The sequence below is a fragment of the Schistosoma mansoni genome, chromosome W, assembly GCF_000237925.1.
Source record: "Schistosoma mansoni strain Puerto Rico chromosome W, complete genome".
Lineage (NCBI taxonomy): Eukaryota > Metazoa > Platyhelminthes > Trematoda > Strigeidida > Schistosomatidae > Schistosoma > Schistosoma mansoni.
Window position 1 is genome coordinate 45,736,952 of NC_031502.1, and position 16,421 is coordinate 45,753,372.

At 34.0% G+C, this 16,421-nt stretch overlaps 1 protein-coding gene across 1 annotated transcript in view; it reads right to left on the reverse strand.

Annotated features, from left to right (window-relative positions):
- Window positions 1-15,862, reverse strand: part of Smp_145280 (hypothetical protein) — a gene marked incomplete at both ends in the record, with an annotated part of 37,036 nt that extends 21,174 nt beyond the window's left edge. Inside the window, 11 exons of the mRNA XM_018789888.1 lie at window positions 661-842; window positions 906-1,075; window positions 1,819-2,011; window positions 2,159-2,251; window positions 7,738-8,070; window positions 11,487-11,594; window positions 12,698-12,842; window positions 13,693-13,896; window positions 13,939-14,055; window positions 15,528-15,616; window positions 15,655-15,862. Of these exons, the coding sequence (XP_018655286.1) occupies window positions 661-842; window positions 906-1,075; window positions 1,819-2,011; window positions 2,159-2,251; window positions 7,738-8,070; window positions 11,487-11,594; window positions 12,698-12,842; window positions 13,693-13,896; window positions 13,939-14,055; window positions 15,528-15,616; window positions 15,655-15,862 (1,842 nt within the window). The remainder of the gene's footprint in view (window positions 1-660; window positions 843-905; window positions 1,076-1,818; window positions 2,012-2,158; window positions 2,252-7,737; window positions 8,071-11,486; window positions 11,595-12,697; window positions 12,843-13,692; window positions 13,897-13,938; window positions 14,056-15,527; window positions 15,617-15,654) is intronic.
- Between the last annotated feature and the right edge of the window lie 559 nt (window positions 15,863-16,421).

A 16,421-nucleotide genomic window follows, 5' to 3' on the forward strand; every position in this document is an offset into this window, starting at 1 on the left:
GTATACTGACCGGTCCATGATGTTTTCTTGTTTATGTTTCTCCTTAATAAACTGTCTTTTCTCCTTGTAAGTAGAACATCTAGAAAAGCTATTCTACCTCCACTTTCCTCCTCACATATGAATTTTATAAACGGATGAGCTGTATTGAATAGCTGAAGTGTCTCCATTAAGTCAATACAGTCGTTACATAGGATAAATTCAAAATTTAGAAAAATAATTATTTTTACTTTGTAAAATTAACTCCAGTTCCTTACAGATTAGAATGAACGAAGTAGACAGTTAACACTATAATTAGTCAATAAAATAGATCACCATAGGATTTTGAACAAAAGAATTTTAAGAAATCTTACAATAATTCTGTTCTTTTTTATGATGTACAAACAATCAACCCTTTATGAAGTTGACGAATTTCAATAACCGACAACATTTCCCTTAATCAATTTAAAACTTTATGGGTGATTTAACTTCTGATTTAGTTTCTATCAATAAAAATCAACTGGAAATTGGTCCTCTTTACATTAATTTTATCTAACCAGACAATATTCTCCTAGTTCCTAATATATTATTATACAAATACTTGCATTTTAATAAGAATTAAAATATGTATCAGTTCCAGGTAATTATATAATTAAAAACAGAAGTTAATAATGTTTAACTTACTACGCGTTCTACAAGAACAATAAATAATGTTAACTGACAATGTGACAGTGCTCTTTTAACTAATTTCCATTGAAATGGTTGTAAACACCTTCCATTAGAAGCTAATCTTGTTCTTAATAATTGTTCACACATACTATCATCAAGTACTTTTACTTCAATGAAATTCGGATAAGTCAAGGAATCTGGAGCATTGTTTTCTGAATCATCTGAATTTTGTAGATGTATAGGCAAAGAAGATGAAGGACTATGAGATAGAAAATTTGATCGAAAATTATCTAATATTCCTCCAATATGTGGTAATGTTGAAATGATTAATTTGACATATCTAGGCAAAGGAACTCGTATCCAACCAAGAAAATATGCACCATCCGAAGGCTCAAGTTGATCAATGGCATCAAAGAAAATTAATACATGTCTTTGCATATTTGAAAGTTGAATTAATAGATCGTAAAATGTATTAAGAATAGACTGAAAAAAAATAAAGCATTATACAATATGCATTCATCGATAGTTGTTTAAATGGTAAATTTTTTAACAGGAAGTAAGCTATCAAGAAAAAACAGTATAATTTCATACCTTCCAAGTAAATATAACAAGAAACTACTGTTTTAACAAAGCTGTCTCCTTAAAAAATCTTTTATGATATCGAATCATACATACATACCCCCTATTTTTTCATTTAAATCTGCTTTTTGTGTGAGACATTTAATAAATATAACTTTAACAGTTAATTATAGCATTGAAAAGTGTCGTTAACTGTTGGCGTTTCAGTAAGTATACACCTCAAGATATATTACTGTATTCCTCTTGACTGATAAAACCGTTTAACAAGGATTGTTTTGTCAAGCAAATCTTAATGACTTTCAGCAATATCATCTGGAATATGATTATATAAGAAGACTAATAATCTGTTGGTCAATTTAAGGTTGAAACTTATGTAACATAATAAGATGAACATTTACTCATTAGAAATATATAAATTGACGAGTTTATGAGCTATTTAATCTCCCATTCTCGTCCAGTGTTTGAATTAAGCTAATTTTTGTCATTAGTGGTATGATTTTGTTTGGTTTAGTGATCTCATGTGAATTGTGAATTCTAGACTAAAACAATATTTTGATAGATTCATAATAATTGCATTGTCATATTCGGAACAACAGACCATATATTTTTACCTGAAAATCATCTTGTGCTCGAATAACTTCTGGATCAATAAATGTAAATGTATCTGAATTACTCATACTTCCAATACTATTAATGTTTGCAACAAGTTGTCTGCAAGTATATTTCAATGTTTGACGTAATGTTGAGGTACCTGGACTTGTCCCTAAAAAACGTATTATAACAATGACTGAATCAATAGGATTAGATAGTATAGAATTATTTGGTACAAGATTTGAATTTAATTCCTTTTCTTCTAGGTTTGTTCTATTACTTTTGTTATGTTTTGATCGAATACGGAATTGATTAAAGCTGTTAGTATGCTTTATGGAATTACTGATTTCATTTATCCAGTCTCTTGCTGTTACTGCAAGTTTAGCCATTACAGATGTTTTCCCACTACCAGATTGACCATATAATACGAATGGATCTGAAGTATAGAAAGGCGAAGAGATTAAAAATTGAATGAATAATAATATTATTGTAATGTAGTGTTATTTTTGCATTAACAGAAATACTCACTAACTCACAGCCAACAGCTGCAAGTTTTCTGTATTAGTTTTCCAGGATTTATCATTTCAATAATTCATAAATCTTTTGCAATAGTATGTGAGTACGTATAATTAGCATTTATGAACATTCAGTTCAAAGCATCAACGTCAGTTGCATCTATAAAGTAGTTAGCCTAATCGTTTGAACAGGAAGCCTTAACAACTCTATAATTAGACAATGTGGAACTAAAACAGCTGAGGTGGCTGTAAATATTTTGTGGATCTACGATAGTTATCCAATTGCTTAGTGTAATGTGGGGTGAAGTGCCAAGATAATTAACTATCGATGAGAAATAAAAGTTAAAATCTTTCATTTATACAAAAGATAAATGGACGACACATTTATCATTGGAGAAATTATTAACCTCTTCCTGAATAAATGCAGTAATTTCCATCGTTTGATTAAATTTACACTAAAAACAGAGGTCAATTCGAAATTCCACTTCCTTAAAGTTCAATTAAAAAGAACACCAGGTGGTTCATTACAAAGATCCATATGAAGAAAACCAATATAGAATGGTTAGTGCCTGAATTTTCAAAGCTGGGTTCTACTAAGCAGAAAGAAATATCTAATTCACTCATTATCCTCAAGGACTCACAAAATATGCTCTAAAGACACGATGAACAATCAACTATTGCAACTCAACCAAATACCCATCGTAAATTTTTATCCGTCCAGGGTTACTGAAAGAGACTTGAAACCAAAACTATAACCTGAAAGACCACCTGTAGTTCGAAAGATAACTATCTTTATGAACATTGAGTTTAAAAGGGATACTGAGGCAGAACTCCTGAAATATTTAAGGAGAATATTTTATGCCTCTAAACTCTGTATTACCTCTTCCACCCAGCCTATCATTAATAGACGTGTCAAAGATAAAAGCCCGCCTTCAGCCAAGTCAATGTGCATTCGTAAGTCTACTTTCCCTTGTGGAGCCAGTTATATCAGCCCTACAAGGCAAACACTTTCTAAATACGTCTCGCAACATTACTTAGGCTAACTTTAAAAAATATAAAACAAAACAGTCAGCAGCTTAATACAGGAACATCTAAACTCTGGGTATATTGCCTTATCAAAATTGTCTATATAGTCAAACGGGTGGGATAAAACGAAAGCTGAGTCAAAAACGTATGGACTATTGAAGCCTTAGCGATTCACCAATTCAAGTATGAATTCTGGGTGTGAAGCAAAAGGTTCAATCTCTTATCATTGAGTGGCCCTAACACCGTTTTGTCTTTTCATCTCTACAGTCTACTTTTTTAATCATTAACCAGTTATTATTATCTTACTACAATTTTTTATGGTAATTATTCAACCGTTATTATAATCTGTACAGTTTTCATTTCTCCTTCATACTTATCAATTGGACAATCACGTATCTTATTTCTGGCTCATATATTATTTTCCTTTTCCTTTTCTTCGTTCACCTGTAGATCATTAAGCAACCCGTCTTTTGGTACTTTAAGTCTCAGGACATTTTATGATTTAATTTCTAACTATAATTTCATAGACTCATCTATTAATGAAATCACTTTAAAGACAATCATACAGCATAATTAAGTTATATCGTCGAAATGGAAATTTCTGTGCTGATCTCTCTTTTTCTTCGTTGGCTAACTAAGCCAACGAAATTCACCGATTTCAACTCTAAAATATACTAAGAGAATGTACGTTACTTGCTTAAGACGTTCTAGATGGTGGAAATCAGCGACTGAGTAGATGAAGTTACTTACTTACTTACGCCCGTTACCCCTCGTCGAGGAGCATAGGCCGCTCACCAGCATTCTCCATCCAACTCTGTCCTGAGCCTTCCTTTCCAGTTCTTTCCAGTTGCTGTTCATCCTTTTCATATCTGCTTCTATTTCCCAAAGTAATGTGTTCTTTGGCCTTCCTCTTTTCCGCTTTCCTTCCTGATTCCAAGTTAGGGATTGCCTTGTAATGCACATTGGTGATTTCCTTAGTGTATGTCCGATCCACTTCCAACGTCTTTTCCTAATTTCCTCTTCAGCTCGAAGCTGGTTTGTCCTCTCCCATAAAACGCTGTTGCTGATAGTATCCGGCCAATAGATGTTGAGTGTTTTGCGTAGACAGCTGTTGATAAATACTTGTACCTTCCTGATGATGGTCGTAGTAGTTCTCCACGTTTCAGCTCCATACAGTAGGACTGTCTTGACGTTCGTATTAAAGATTCTGACCTTGAAATTGGTTGAGAGTTGTTTTGAGTTCCATATGTTCTTCAATTGTAGAAATGCTGCCCTTGCTTTGCCGATCCTCGCCTTTACATCTGCATCAGATCCTCCTTGTTTATCAACGATGCTTCCCAGGTACTTGAATGTTTCCACCTCTTCCAGAGTTTCGCCATCAAGTGTGATTGGGTTGGTGTTCTCCGTGTTGCATTTGAGAATCTTGCTTTTTCCTTTGTGAATGTGGAGGCCTATCGATGCGGAGGCTGCTGCTACATTTGCTGTCTTCATCTGCATTTGTTCGTGTGTATGAGAGAGGAGGGCTAGGTCATCTGCGAAGTCCAAATCATCTAATTGATTCTGAGAAGTCCATTGTATTCCGTATTTCCCTTCAGATGTCGAATTCTTCATAATCCAGTCAATCACTAGAAGGAAGAGGAATGGGGAGAGTAGACAGCCTTGTCTGACTCCGGTCCTTACTGGAAATGCATCTGTCAGCTGTCCTCCATGCACGACTTTGCACTGTAGTCCATCGTATGAGTTTTGGATAATGTTGACGATCTTTTCAGGAACTCCATAGTGTCGAAGAAGTTTCCATAATGTTCTCCTGTCCACGCTGTCAAACGCCTTCTCATAATCAATGAAGTTGATGTATAGTGACGAACTCCACTCAACCGATTGTTCCACGATGATCCGTAGTGTCGCAATCTGGTCTGTGCACGACCTATCCTTACGGAATCCAGCCTGTTGATCCCTAAGTTCGGCGTCTACTGCGTCTTTCATCCGATTCAGCAGCACCCTGTTGAAGACTTTTCCTGGTACTGATAACAAACTGATGCCTCTGTAGTTCTCACATTTGCTCAGATCTCCTTTCTTTGGTATCTTGATGAGATATCCTTCTTTCCAGTCCGTTGGCACTTGTTCCTCTTCCCAAATCTTCTTGAATAGAAGGTGAAGCATGTTTGCAGTCACTTCAATGTCTGACTTCAGTGCTTCAGCCGGTATGTTGTCAGGTCTTGCCGCCTTCCCACTTTTGATTTGTCTGATGGCCATCTTGACTTCTTCGATCGTTGGTGGAGTGATATCTATAGGAAGGTCAATGTGGGCTGCTTCGATGTTCGGTGGATTCAATGGGGCTGGTCTATTCAGCAGTTCCTCGAAGTATTCTGCCCATCTTTTCCTCTGTTCTTGAATCTGTGTGATCGTCTTTCCTTCTTTGTCCTTGACTGGTCTCTCTGGTTTGCTATATCTCCCTGCCAATTTCTTCGTTGTATCATATAGTTGTCTCATATTCCCTTCTCGTGCAGCATTTTACGCCGTCGTTGCTAGTTCTCCCATGTATTTCTGCTTGTCGGCTTTAATGCTTTTCTTCACTTCCCTGTTTGCTTCTGCGTAGTCTGTTTGTGCTTTGACTTTCTCTGCTCGTGTTCGGCTGTTGTTAATTGCTAGTTTCTTGTTCTTCCTTTCCTGAATCCTGTTCAGGGTTCCCATAGAGATCCATTCCTTATGATGATGCTTTTTGCAACCCAGAACCTCCTGACACGTTGAAGTTAGTGTTTCTTTTATCCCTTTCCAGTTGTCCTCCAAAGTAGTTTCTTGTTCATTCAGTAGATCCTGTAGAGCTTGGAACCTGTTGTTGGGAGTTATCTTGAATTCATGGAGCTTGTCAGTATCTCGAAGGAAGGCTGTATTGAACCTTTGTAGTGCTGTTTGTCCAGTTGTCCAGTGTTTCTTTAGCTTCAGTCTCATCTTGGCCACAATCAGGTGGTGATCTGAAGCTATATCAGCTCCTCTCCGGGTTCTCACATCTTCCATTGATCTTCGGAATTTTTTGTTGATACAGATGTGATCTATCTGGTTCTCTGTGGTTTGGTCCGGTGAGATCCATGTAGCTTTGTGTATGCGCTTGTGTGGGAATATTGTGCCGCCTATAACCAATTTGTTGAATGCACATAGGTTTGCAAGTCTCTCCCCATTTTCATTTCTCTCTCCTAATCCATGTCATCCAATTACATCTTCATATCCTGTGTTGTCCACTCCAACTTTAGCATTTAGATCTCCCATCAGGATGGTGAGGTCCTTTCGTGAGCACTTCTCTATAATTGATTGCAGCCTTTCATAGAACTGATCTTTATCATCGTCGTTGCTATCATTGGTGGGTGCATAACATTGGATAACGTTCATTGTGATCCCTTGCTTCTTTGTTCTGAATGATGCTTTGATTATCCTAGGTCCATGAGATTCTCATCCCACAAGTGCATTTCGTGTTTCTTTGGACAGCATTAGAGCAACTCCCTGAGTGTGTGGAGCATTTTCCCCTTCGTGACCGGAGTACAGCAGCATCTCTCCTGTACCTAGCCTTTGTTGTCCAGATTGTTTCCAATGGGTTTCGCTGATTCCGAGTACTGCCAAGTTGTATCTCCTCATTTCCATTGCTATTTGGCTGGTCCTTCCTGTCTCCCACATTGTCCGGACGTTCCATGTACCTATAAAGAGTGTTGCTCTGGTTGTTAGAAGGTGCATCGGTCTCGTGACTTCCGAAGAATTTCGGCTTTCATCATGAGGCATCATAATTATTCCTTCAACTCCCAGGGCAGAGTTTAAATGGTTTGAATTATTTTTTCTGGTTAGCGTTTTTTAGCGAGTTAGCTTTTCTACGGGATGGGGTTGCTAACCCCATGCCCAACCCTTCTCCTTTACCCGGGCTTGGGACCGGCAGTAACTCTAGAAGAGCTACAGGCGGAGTTGAGTAGATGAAGTTACATTCCTTAAATTAAAGAAATGGGGAATATACTTTGATGTAAATATTGACGAACAGATTGAGATTCGTTTATTGACTGATCATTTCCAACATCAAAATATATATTGGGTATTTGAATGACACCAATAGAGTTAATAAAATCTGCAATCATCAAATCAGTATTCACACTAAATATAATGGTTAAAATATATTGATCATTATAATGACCTGTCTTAAGAGTAAATGATCACATAAAAGTGGGTTAAATATCACTAAATTCTGAGTCTAATCTCGAACTTATTTGTAAAAGAAGATTTTTAGTTAAGACATAATGGTGCAATAATATATCAATTATATTTAACACGTCCCCATATATAAACACTTAGACCGGTTTTAGGTAAACCAAAATGATGACATAATACAAATATACCTTTACCATACCTGTGGAATCTCCCTGAATATATCGTTTTACAACTTCTAATACATCACTACGACCATGAAATTCTTGAATAAATTCATTACAATGATTTAGATGTTGTAAAACCTCTACGTACAATTCATCGTTTTCAAAATTTGACATTTCTGAAACTGCTTTATCAATGAGTGAAATGGTTTTGCTCTCAAAATCCATACCAAATTTTCGTAGATATAACGCGCCTGGAATAAAAATACAAAACATATTTCCAATAACTATAAGAAGCAAACTCTTGTAATTCTCGTTTGCATATTTAAAGGATTTTGAAAATCTTAGAAAGATTTTCATTACATTTACAACTACATAAAATTTAAATGAGAGTATGAGGCGTCAAATAGTAGGATGAAACAGTTGTGTTAGTGTTCCCTTGTTTCCAGTGGTTGTTTAGCTAAATTCGGTTCTTTATGAAAACCATGATCAACTTTTTCTTGGAATTGAAAAGTACGCTGGGATAGAAATAAACTAACTACACAGACAGAGAGAATAGTCGATAAGATTTTCTACATAGAATCTAATCCTAACCGTTCTGGAAAAAAGCTTGAGAAAGAAAATTATAAACTCAATATAAGTAACAATGACTAACCGGTGGGTAACTTATGAAAACGTGATAATGAACACTTCAGAGAATACTATATTTTACTGAGACAATAAGTAACAAGCAGTATGTAGCATTATATATATATAGTAAAAGGAGTGCGAGGACGGCCCACGGGTGAACTAGAGGAAGATCTAAGAAGCTCAGAAAGAACCGAAGATATTCCATCCAATCATCTTTTGGAAGAATATTCCAGAATATCTACGTGAGCAAATGCCAAAACCCTCTGTATGCGGATTGGATGACTATAATAATGATTTCGTTTTTACTAAAAATCTATAAATACCTGATAGTTTTATACCGTATTTGACATTGATTGGAATAGGATTTCTTTCACTTGTCTTCTGTCTTCTCATTTGCGACTTTGAGGGTTCTAGTGCTCAAGTTATAAGCAGTATATTAGGAATCTAAGCTCTAGATACAACAAAGAGATCACTTTATTTTCCTAATATTCTGATCAAAATTATAAAACTAATGGAATGTATTGGTCAAAATTGATATTTATTTCCTCTATTTTGCTGTTGTGCTTGTTTCTTAGTCCTAAAATAAATCTTGTCATACCGCTCAGAACAAGGATTAAAACTACTAGAGCTTTTTGTTACACCATGGTCATATCCTGAAACCTATACGATCCTTATTACTACAGTATATCAACTCGTCATACTCATATCGATGTAAAAATATATATTTAAAATAGTCATGTTGGTGTATCAAACAAATATGCAGTATTTGTTTACTTTGATCACTGTTTTGAGTATTAGTCGTATGATTTTGGTTTAAAATGATACTGATCATTGAGCAAACTGTCTATGTATGGTCGAATAATAGTTGGGAGCTTTTTGGTCCTTATTATAATAGTGTTCTAACCTCAAACAAAACATATGAAATACACATCACGCCTAAAAACATGAAATAAAAATGTGTACTTTTTCCAAGTAGCATATGAGCAACATAAGTTTCTGAGTGTTTATTAAACCATTTTAGTGTAGACTACCGTACAAGTTGCATCAAAAAGACATTCGGTAAAGTAATAGTTTCCTTTTAAAAAACTTTTTTCACTGTCTTTTTAAATTATTTCCACTGTTCTTGGAATAATCACGCATATCATTATTAAATATCTTCACTTAGCCAGAGTATTACCCTGTCTCGGTATTAAAAAGAAAATGTGAGCCAATCAACAGCTCAGGTTTTGGAACACCACGTCGATTCTGTCCATAATGTTCAAGCAAAATCACCTTTCAAAATCATAAACAAAACGTCTCATTCAGAGTACAAATAGAAATTTCCATTATTATGGTTATTAACAGTTCCTCGATTCAAGCTTGGATTCTGTGCATATAAACATTAAATTTAAACTGTTAACCTAATATATTTCTGACTCTCTTAGTTTTTCATACATAATAGTCTGTTGTAATTACTCGCTTTTAATTTCTTATTATTATTAACTTGTCACTGTCGCCTTCAATTTTCTTTCCTTTTTCATATTTGTCAAGTGGACAATTAACTTTTATACTTCGCATCTATAAACTAATCTCATTTTGCTAGATTTTGCTGATCTTGAAGTCACCAATCAACTTCCTCTGAAACTTGCAAATTTCCTCTGTTGAATTATCTTTATTTTTTCATTCGTTATCTATTAACAGTATACCGGACATGTGATAAGATAACACTCCATTCTATCCCACCAGTTATCTCAACATGAAGTTGTGATTACCGCAAGAAGGCGTACAGAAGTTAAAGCAGTAAGTGATGAACCAAAGAGATGAAATGCTAATCTTTTGACAAACTAACGTTCTAAACCATCATTTTCGATCGCTGACCATGGTATTTCATAATTGCGGATATTATTTTCTTTTAAAACAGCAGCCAAAGTAATGTTTCTTAAATCATTTATCTGCTCAAAACGTGTTTTGTCTAATGTCCCGTTGTGATTCATGTCTAGAAATCTATCAAAAGAAAGCAAAGAAAATGTTGGAGAGTAGTATTTCATGAAGGTTATCATCAAACTAATGGGATATTCGAAAATCACAAAACTGAAAAATAGTCTACATCAAATCAGTGAACTATCTGTAGATGGATCTCTTCAAGCCTAAGTGATTGCTCATTCTCATTTCAAGTATGTTTTACACTACACCACTGATGCGAAGCATTCTGTTTAAACAAAAACACGCATGTATTCCCCAGATATCTGATTGTTTTTGAATTAATGATTAGGTTGTGAGTATAATATTCTTCCAACTTATCGAAGTTATTGATAAGGTTGAGCATCTTCATCAACTAGGGTTTATGTAAAATAGGTCCAGTCGCTGTTTATCTAGATTTGATAAACAGATTGATACATTAATAAGCTGAAAAATACAAATATTGCCCATATCCAGATACAGCATCAGTGTATTGATACACTGATTTTTAGTCTAAGTTGATTAGGCAAATTAAGACTTCTTGATTTGCGCCAGACACATAATCACAGTTTGTGGTTGAAGGTTTCAAGTAATATGACTCAAAATGATTAAGTATCATTGGAGCTTATGAATTTATTTTGTATCTTAAAGATACCGATATTTCCTACTTTTCCTATCTGATTCTGCTTTCGTCGTTTGACCATTTTTTCCTACGTTTGGTTTTAAACTATTATCGGTATTATTATGTCCTCTTGCTCATATGAATTTTTGTTAATTTCTTCGTGTTTTACCAATATAAGTTTTAAAAACTCCAACCAATATATACATTTATGGCACATTTCACATTGTTCAAATCTGTTTTATTTATTTTTAACAAGTAGCCAGAAATTCAAGAGTTAACTAAGTCGTGAGTATGAATAAATATTCATGGACGACAGAAAATTACATTCACAGTTCATAAGTAGTTTGCTAAAGCTAAAAATGGCGACCATTAAATTTCAAGTCATTGTTCAACTAATGTCTTGCTCATCATAAGACAAGAAAATTCGTCGTCTGATAATGAATAAAGTTTCCGATGTAGGCTGTCGCAGATTTTTCGCAGATACAAACAGCTGTTCAATGCTCTCTGAATCGGGATAAACATTCGGTTGATATTATGTTATGATAAAAGACATCTTTAAAAAAATATTTTCACATAATTACTTGTTTGCTTGTTTACTTTGCAGAACCTCATCAATTTCTTTGATAGTCCTTGTAAACGCTGCACATTTTCGCTTATCTGAATCATCTGCATTAAGTATACCCAGTATTATTTCATGTTCGGTAACTGAATAACGAAAAGCAAAGCAAATAGCTTTACATACAATTAAACAAGTAACTAAACACTAAACATAAACTGCCACAACTGGTTTCGCCAGATGATTGCATCAGCTAACTGAAGAATATAGGCGACATATATAAACAAAACAAACGCTTTCATCTTTCATCTCCCAAACGTCTTTAGTCATTTCCATATTTTCAAATGTTTGACCACATTTAAGTCAAACAAATGGACGAGCAAATGAAAAAGAAAGATTTTGACCGCGCTAACAGAATATTTGAAGTATAATTGAGCACCAGTGAGACTTTATTTTGAATTTCACAGGACTTTATATATTTTGATGTAGCAATGATTGTACATATGTGCATTCTACAGGCAACATTTTAATAGCTTACGTCTTAAGTTTTCACATGTTTCCCAATAAGTGTGTCATATTTTGTTTAGCTTTTTGTCTTCAAAGTATTAAAAACAGTACAGCTAAAAGGGAGAGAAATCTCAATGTGTTTACAACCATGCTGAAAGCAATCACTTATCAAAGAAACTGAAAAGTAAATAATCGTTTATATATTTCGTAGAAATGACATTTTGTATAAAATAAAAGTTCTCATTAATCCGCGATTTAGGTAGTAATTTCATTCTCAAAGGCTAAATTTAGAAGGGACTTAAAACATATAAGTGCAAAATTTGAGACCTTCGGTCTAAAGATAGATTCGAAAACTGAAAATCTATTTATTGATTGCGATTATCTCAACTCAACTAGATTTCTTTCTAGTAAGACAGATTTTAACCTGAAAGACACAGTTATCATTGTTTTGACTTGTCATTACAAAACCTACCAGTGGAAGAAATATCAAAACAAAAGTTTTGGTTTTGCATCTCAGCAACAAATGAACATTTGAGACTTCAACGGTTTATTTAATGTATTCAAAACTGATTAAAACCTAATCAGATGTCACCAGAAAAACAAGAAACTTATTACAAAAAAATAAGTTTTTGAGTCTCCATATTAATATACTGAAAACTTGATCTTCACCAATATAAATATCATGCAGCCAATAGAGATGAAAGATGTGTAAACAAAATCACCATGATAAAACAGTTAATTGTACCTGAAAGAGAGTATTTGATTGCTTCTTGACTTGTTATTAACCCCTGTTGAGTTAACACTGGAATTATTTGATTAATACCAAGATGCATAGCTTTACGATCATCATACCACCGTTGTTTTTCATTCTCTACAAATCGATTATCTCCCTGGACAATAAAAATATTGTATATTGTATTGATTGTCAATTAGAGTAAAACAAAAACCATGCAAAACTTTTATCATTAGCTAATAAATGAGCTTAGCATAGTATAACTTATAAATTTATATATTCAGAACAGTTCTTCATGTTAAATTAAATGTTTTTAGTGATAACTTACTCATGTCACTTCGTTATAATTCTAAAGTAATTATTAATAACCATGAAAAATAAAGAAATTTTATTTGACGCCCACCAGTAATGAGGAAACAGATTTGCTAAATCTGTATTTGAAGACCTACCTCGAAATACTGATCAATATGCTAGTTATTCTACTCCAACCCAACCAAATAACCTCATTTTAGCATGTCGTAAATGTAGAATAACTTTTACTTATGTAATAGCTATATATGTACACGACTACAGGGCTCATCTTCTCAGTATATCATTCTAATTTAAATAACAAGTTTTCAGTTTTTTCGGTAAAAATTGTAACGGGGAATTCACTTCCAAATATATTCAGATCTATTCGAGTGAAAGTGAATTGAACCAATGTCTACAAAACCAACATTATGGTAACACCTAACTACCAAATAATTTTGGCATTTATGAATATATAAATTGGTATTAACAAGCTAGATTACTTATGGAAATATGAAGTCATATTTTCTATTCTACAACGGTGAAATACGGTACTGAAATATTTTTAAAAACTAAGAACAGAACCTTGCCAAACCTTGAGTATAATAAGTTTTGTTGAGCTATATAACTTTATCACCTTTCCAGATTTCGGCGAAACACATCAGCTTTGATACTATTCAATTTATTTTAATGTTTTGATAAAACAAAAATTCCCTTACCAGTTGAAATGCTTCTACTATTGGTTTTAAATGGTAAGCCTGATTTATATCATTTTTGTCACACAAATACCATTCTTCAAGCGCCTCAAAACATTTAGGAGATATTCCTTGAATCTTTTTTGACCAGTCTTTTATAAGTTCCATCTCATATGAGTTGATCGTAAATGGGATTTCATATTCTCCATAACGCTGGCCAAGTACAGTCTAAAGAGTTTTGATATGTTTGTTTTCTATAATTTAACTCACAATAAAAGTTGGACCAATTGAAAGAAACTTGCAATGTTCAACTTCATCATAGCATGTTTTTGGACCAAGATGATCTAACTGGGTAACATTTGGCACACCCCAGCGCATGTCGATAGCCTGCAAAACAATTAAAACAGCAATAGATCTGTAAGTGACATTATCGAAGGTTTGGCTTGACAACCTCAAGTTCGCTAGTCCTGCTTTTAGGAGCTGACTTACAATAAGTTTTGAAATGTCAGTAATTCAATATTCTACTAAGTGGGATATTGTTAATATATTGTCTTGTTATTACAACACTAATGAGAGATTAAACTGACAATGCAAAATATTCTTGTGTCTTGTATTAAGGGGCCAAAAAAGTCCAACGGAGATTTATATTCACTTTCTTGGATTAATAGTTCTGGTTTTGGACACATTAATTAAAAATACTTGAAATTGAGACTAATACGTCGTAAATATCCTCTGTGAAGTCGAAATACACACTGCAAATATATATTACAAATATGCAGTTTACCGGAGGTCTGTATACTTATTGTATCATTAGGATACTGGTTATATTTTGCTCCCGATCTAAATGATAGTTACATATTTTGTGAATTTTAAGATGTTACTTTAGTGCGTCAAGCTCTCGCGAACTATTTGTAGATTAAGATTGTAAGCCGTATGTACTTGTTATTGAATGTGAAAACCGGATAGGCAGATTTTTACATTTTTAAAGTCACAGGACCAAGACGTATTAAATAAGACTTTGAAATTAGAGCGAAAATAATAAAACATTGTACAAAATTTCCTCAAACAATAATGTTCGCATAATAATACGAGCATCCAAAACTACTCGTAAATCCACTTGAAATCTTTAGGCATGAGAGAGGGTACTATTGGCGACAAAGAGTTTTACGAGAGCTAGAAAGTATCTAACGTTACTTCAAAACCATTCCAGCAGCTCAAAGCCGTTTTATACAACGACCATCTGTTTGTGAACAGCTCCTAGCCTTCAGTGACCCACTCATTGTGGTGTCTCAAACTACTTGAAACTTAGGTGGATATATCCTCGCTGAGTTGTCGGCCCATACACTACTAGTGTTGCAGATTTTTGGAGTTCAAAGCGTAAGTTAATGTTCCGTGAACAGAAACGTAACTAGAGGTCAGAAATAAACCTACCATTTCCAGAACGCTACACAAAATCCTCCTGTATTTCGCTAGATGAAATACTTAAGAAATGATGGAGTCACTAACAACGCACCATTTTCCAAGAGTAAGATTAGCTATGCGGCTTTTTATTTATTACCAACAAGATGTGAAGAGAATCAGTAGTGAGTATACAAATTGATATCGTACATTTAGATAATAAAAATTCGGAAGCAAGGGTAAAAAAACCACCCAGAAAAAGTAAAAAGTCTTTAGAAAACCAACAGAAGATCAACCTATAAAAAATAAGGAGAGGTGATCTATGACAACCATTTTTCCTTTATCTACATAATTTGAGCTTACGTGAGGTTTTTACACTCTCTTCTCATACACTACCAAATTATCCGAACATTAAGGCTTTACTCACCAAAAATATATTTATATTTCATCACCAAACTCACGTAAAAATCAAAACCATACTTCTCACGACAGTAAACTTTGAGTTTTGGATATATGTACTTCATTAAAACATTTCTCTCCAAGTTTAAGTCTTTCATAATGTAAAGGGTATAATTTTATTGTTCCTACCGGAAAATGTTGAGCTGATAAAGATACGAACAGATTTGCTGTTCATTCTTGGTAAATTAGAGAAGTTTCCCGACATAACAAAATCATAGGAAGATTTGGATTTTCCGAAACCTCTTATTGCAAATTTTGATTTTAACCTCTGCCAGGGTTTTGGCTTAGAAGACCTCCTTCGATTGATGATCTGACTTGCGATGGTTTCGAAATTCATAATAAAGGCTGGATGGTTTAATCTGACTGTTAATTATTTATTTACGGTCAGGGTAACAAAATAACTGCATAAAACCGATTCAGTATATGAAATAAAAACAGAAAAAGTGAGATGATATGGAAAATCCTGAGTTGAACAATTTGAGAAGACTGAAAATAAAATCAATTGTGGTTAATATCAGTGAATGATAACCACAAAATTAACGTTTTGAAAATGTGCCCACTCGAAACTTAGCATTTGTAATTATCTTACTGATACTAACAAAAATGCTTAGTATCTGTTGTTGCTATTCGATTCTGTTGGACAACTACCTTTATGTAAATTTTACAGTTTGAAAAGGAATAAGATTTGTTGAGAGACGAATTCTGAAAAGTCAGTGTTGTGAATAGTCGTAAATTGTATGTATATGGCTTTATTATACTGAGCTTGCTTGTAGAGTATCGATTAGTCGTTGATACTCTCAAGTCTTCGTTTATATGTACACACTTCTACAAACAAATTGCAAGGCAGAAACTGAAGTTTTTCCAGATATTTGCATGATTTTCGCTCGCTCTTAAAT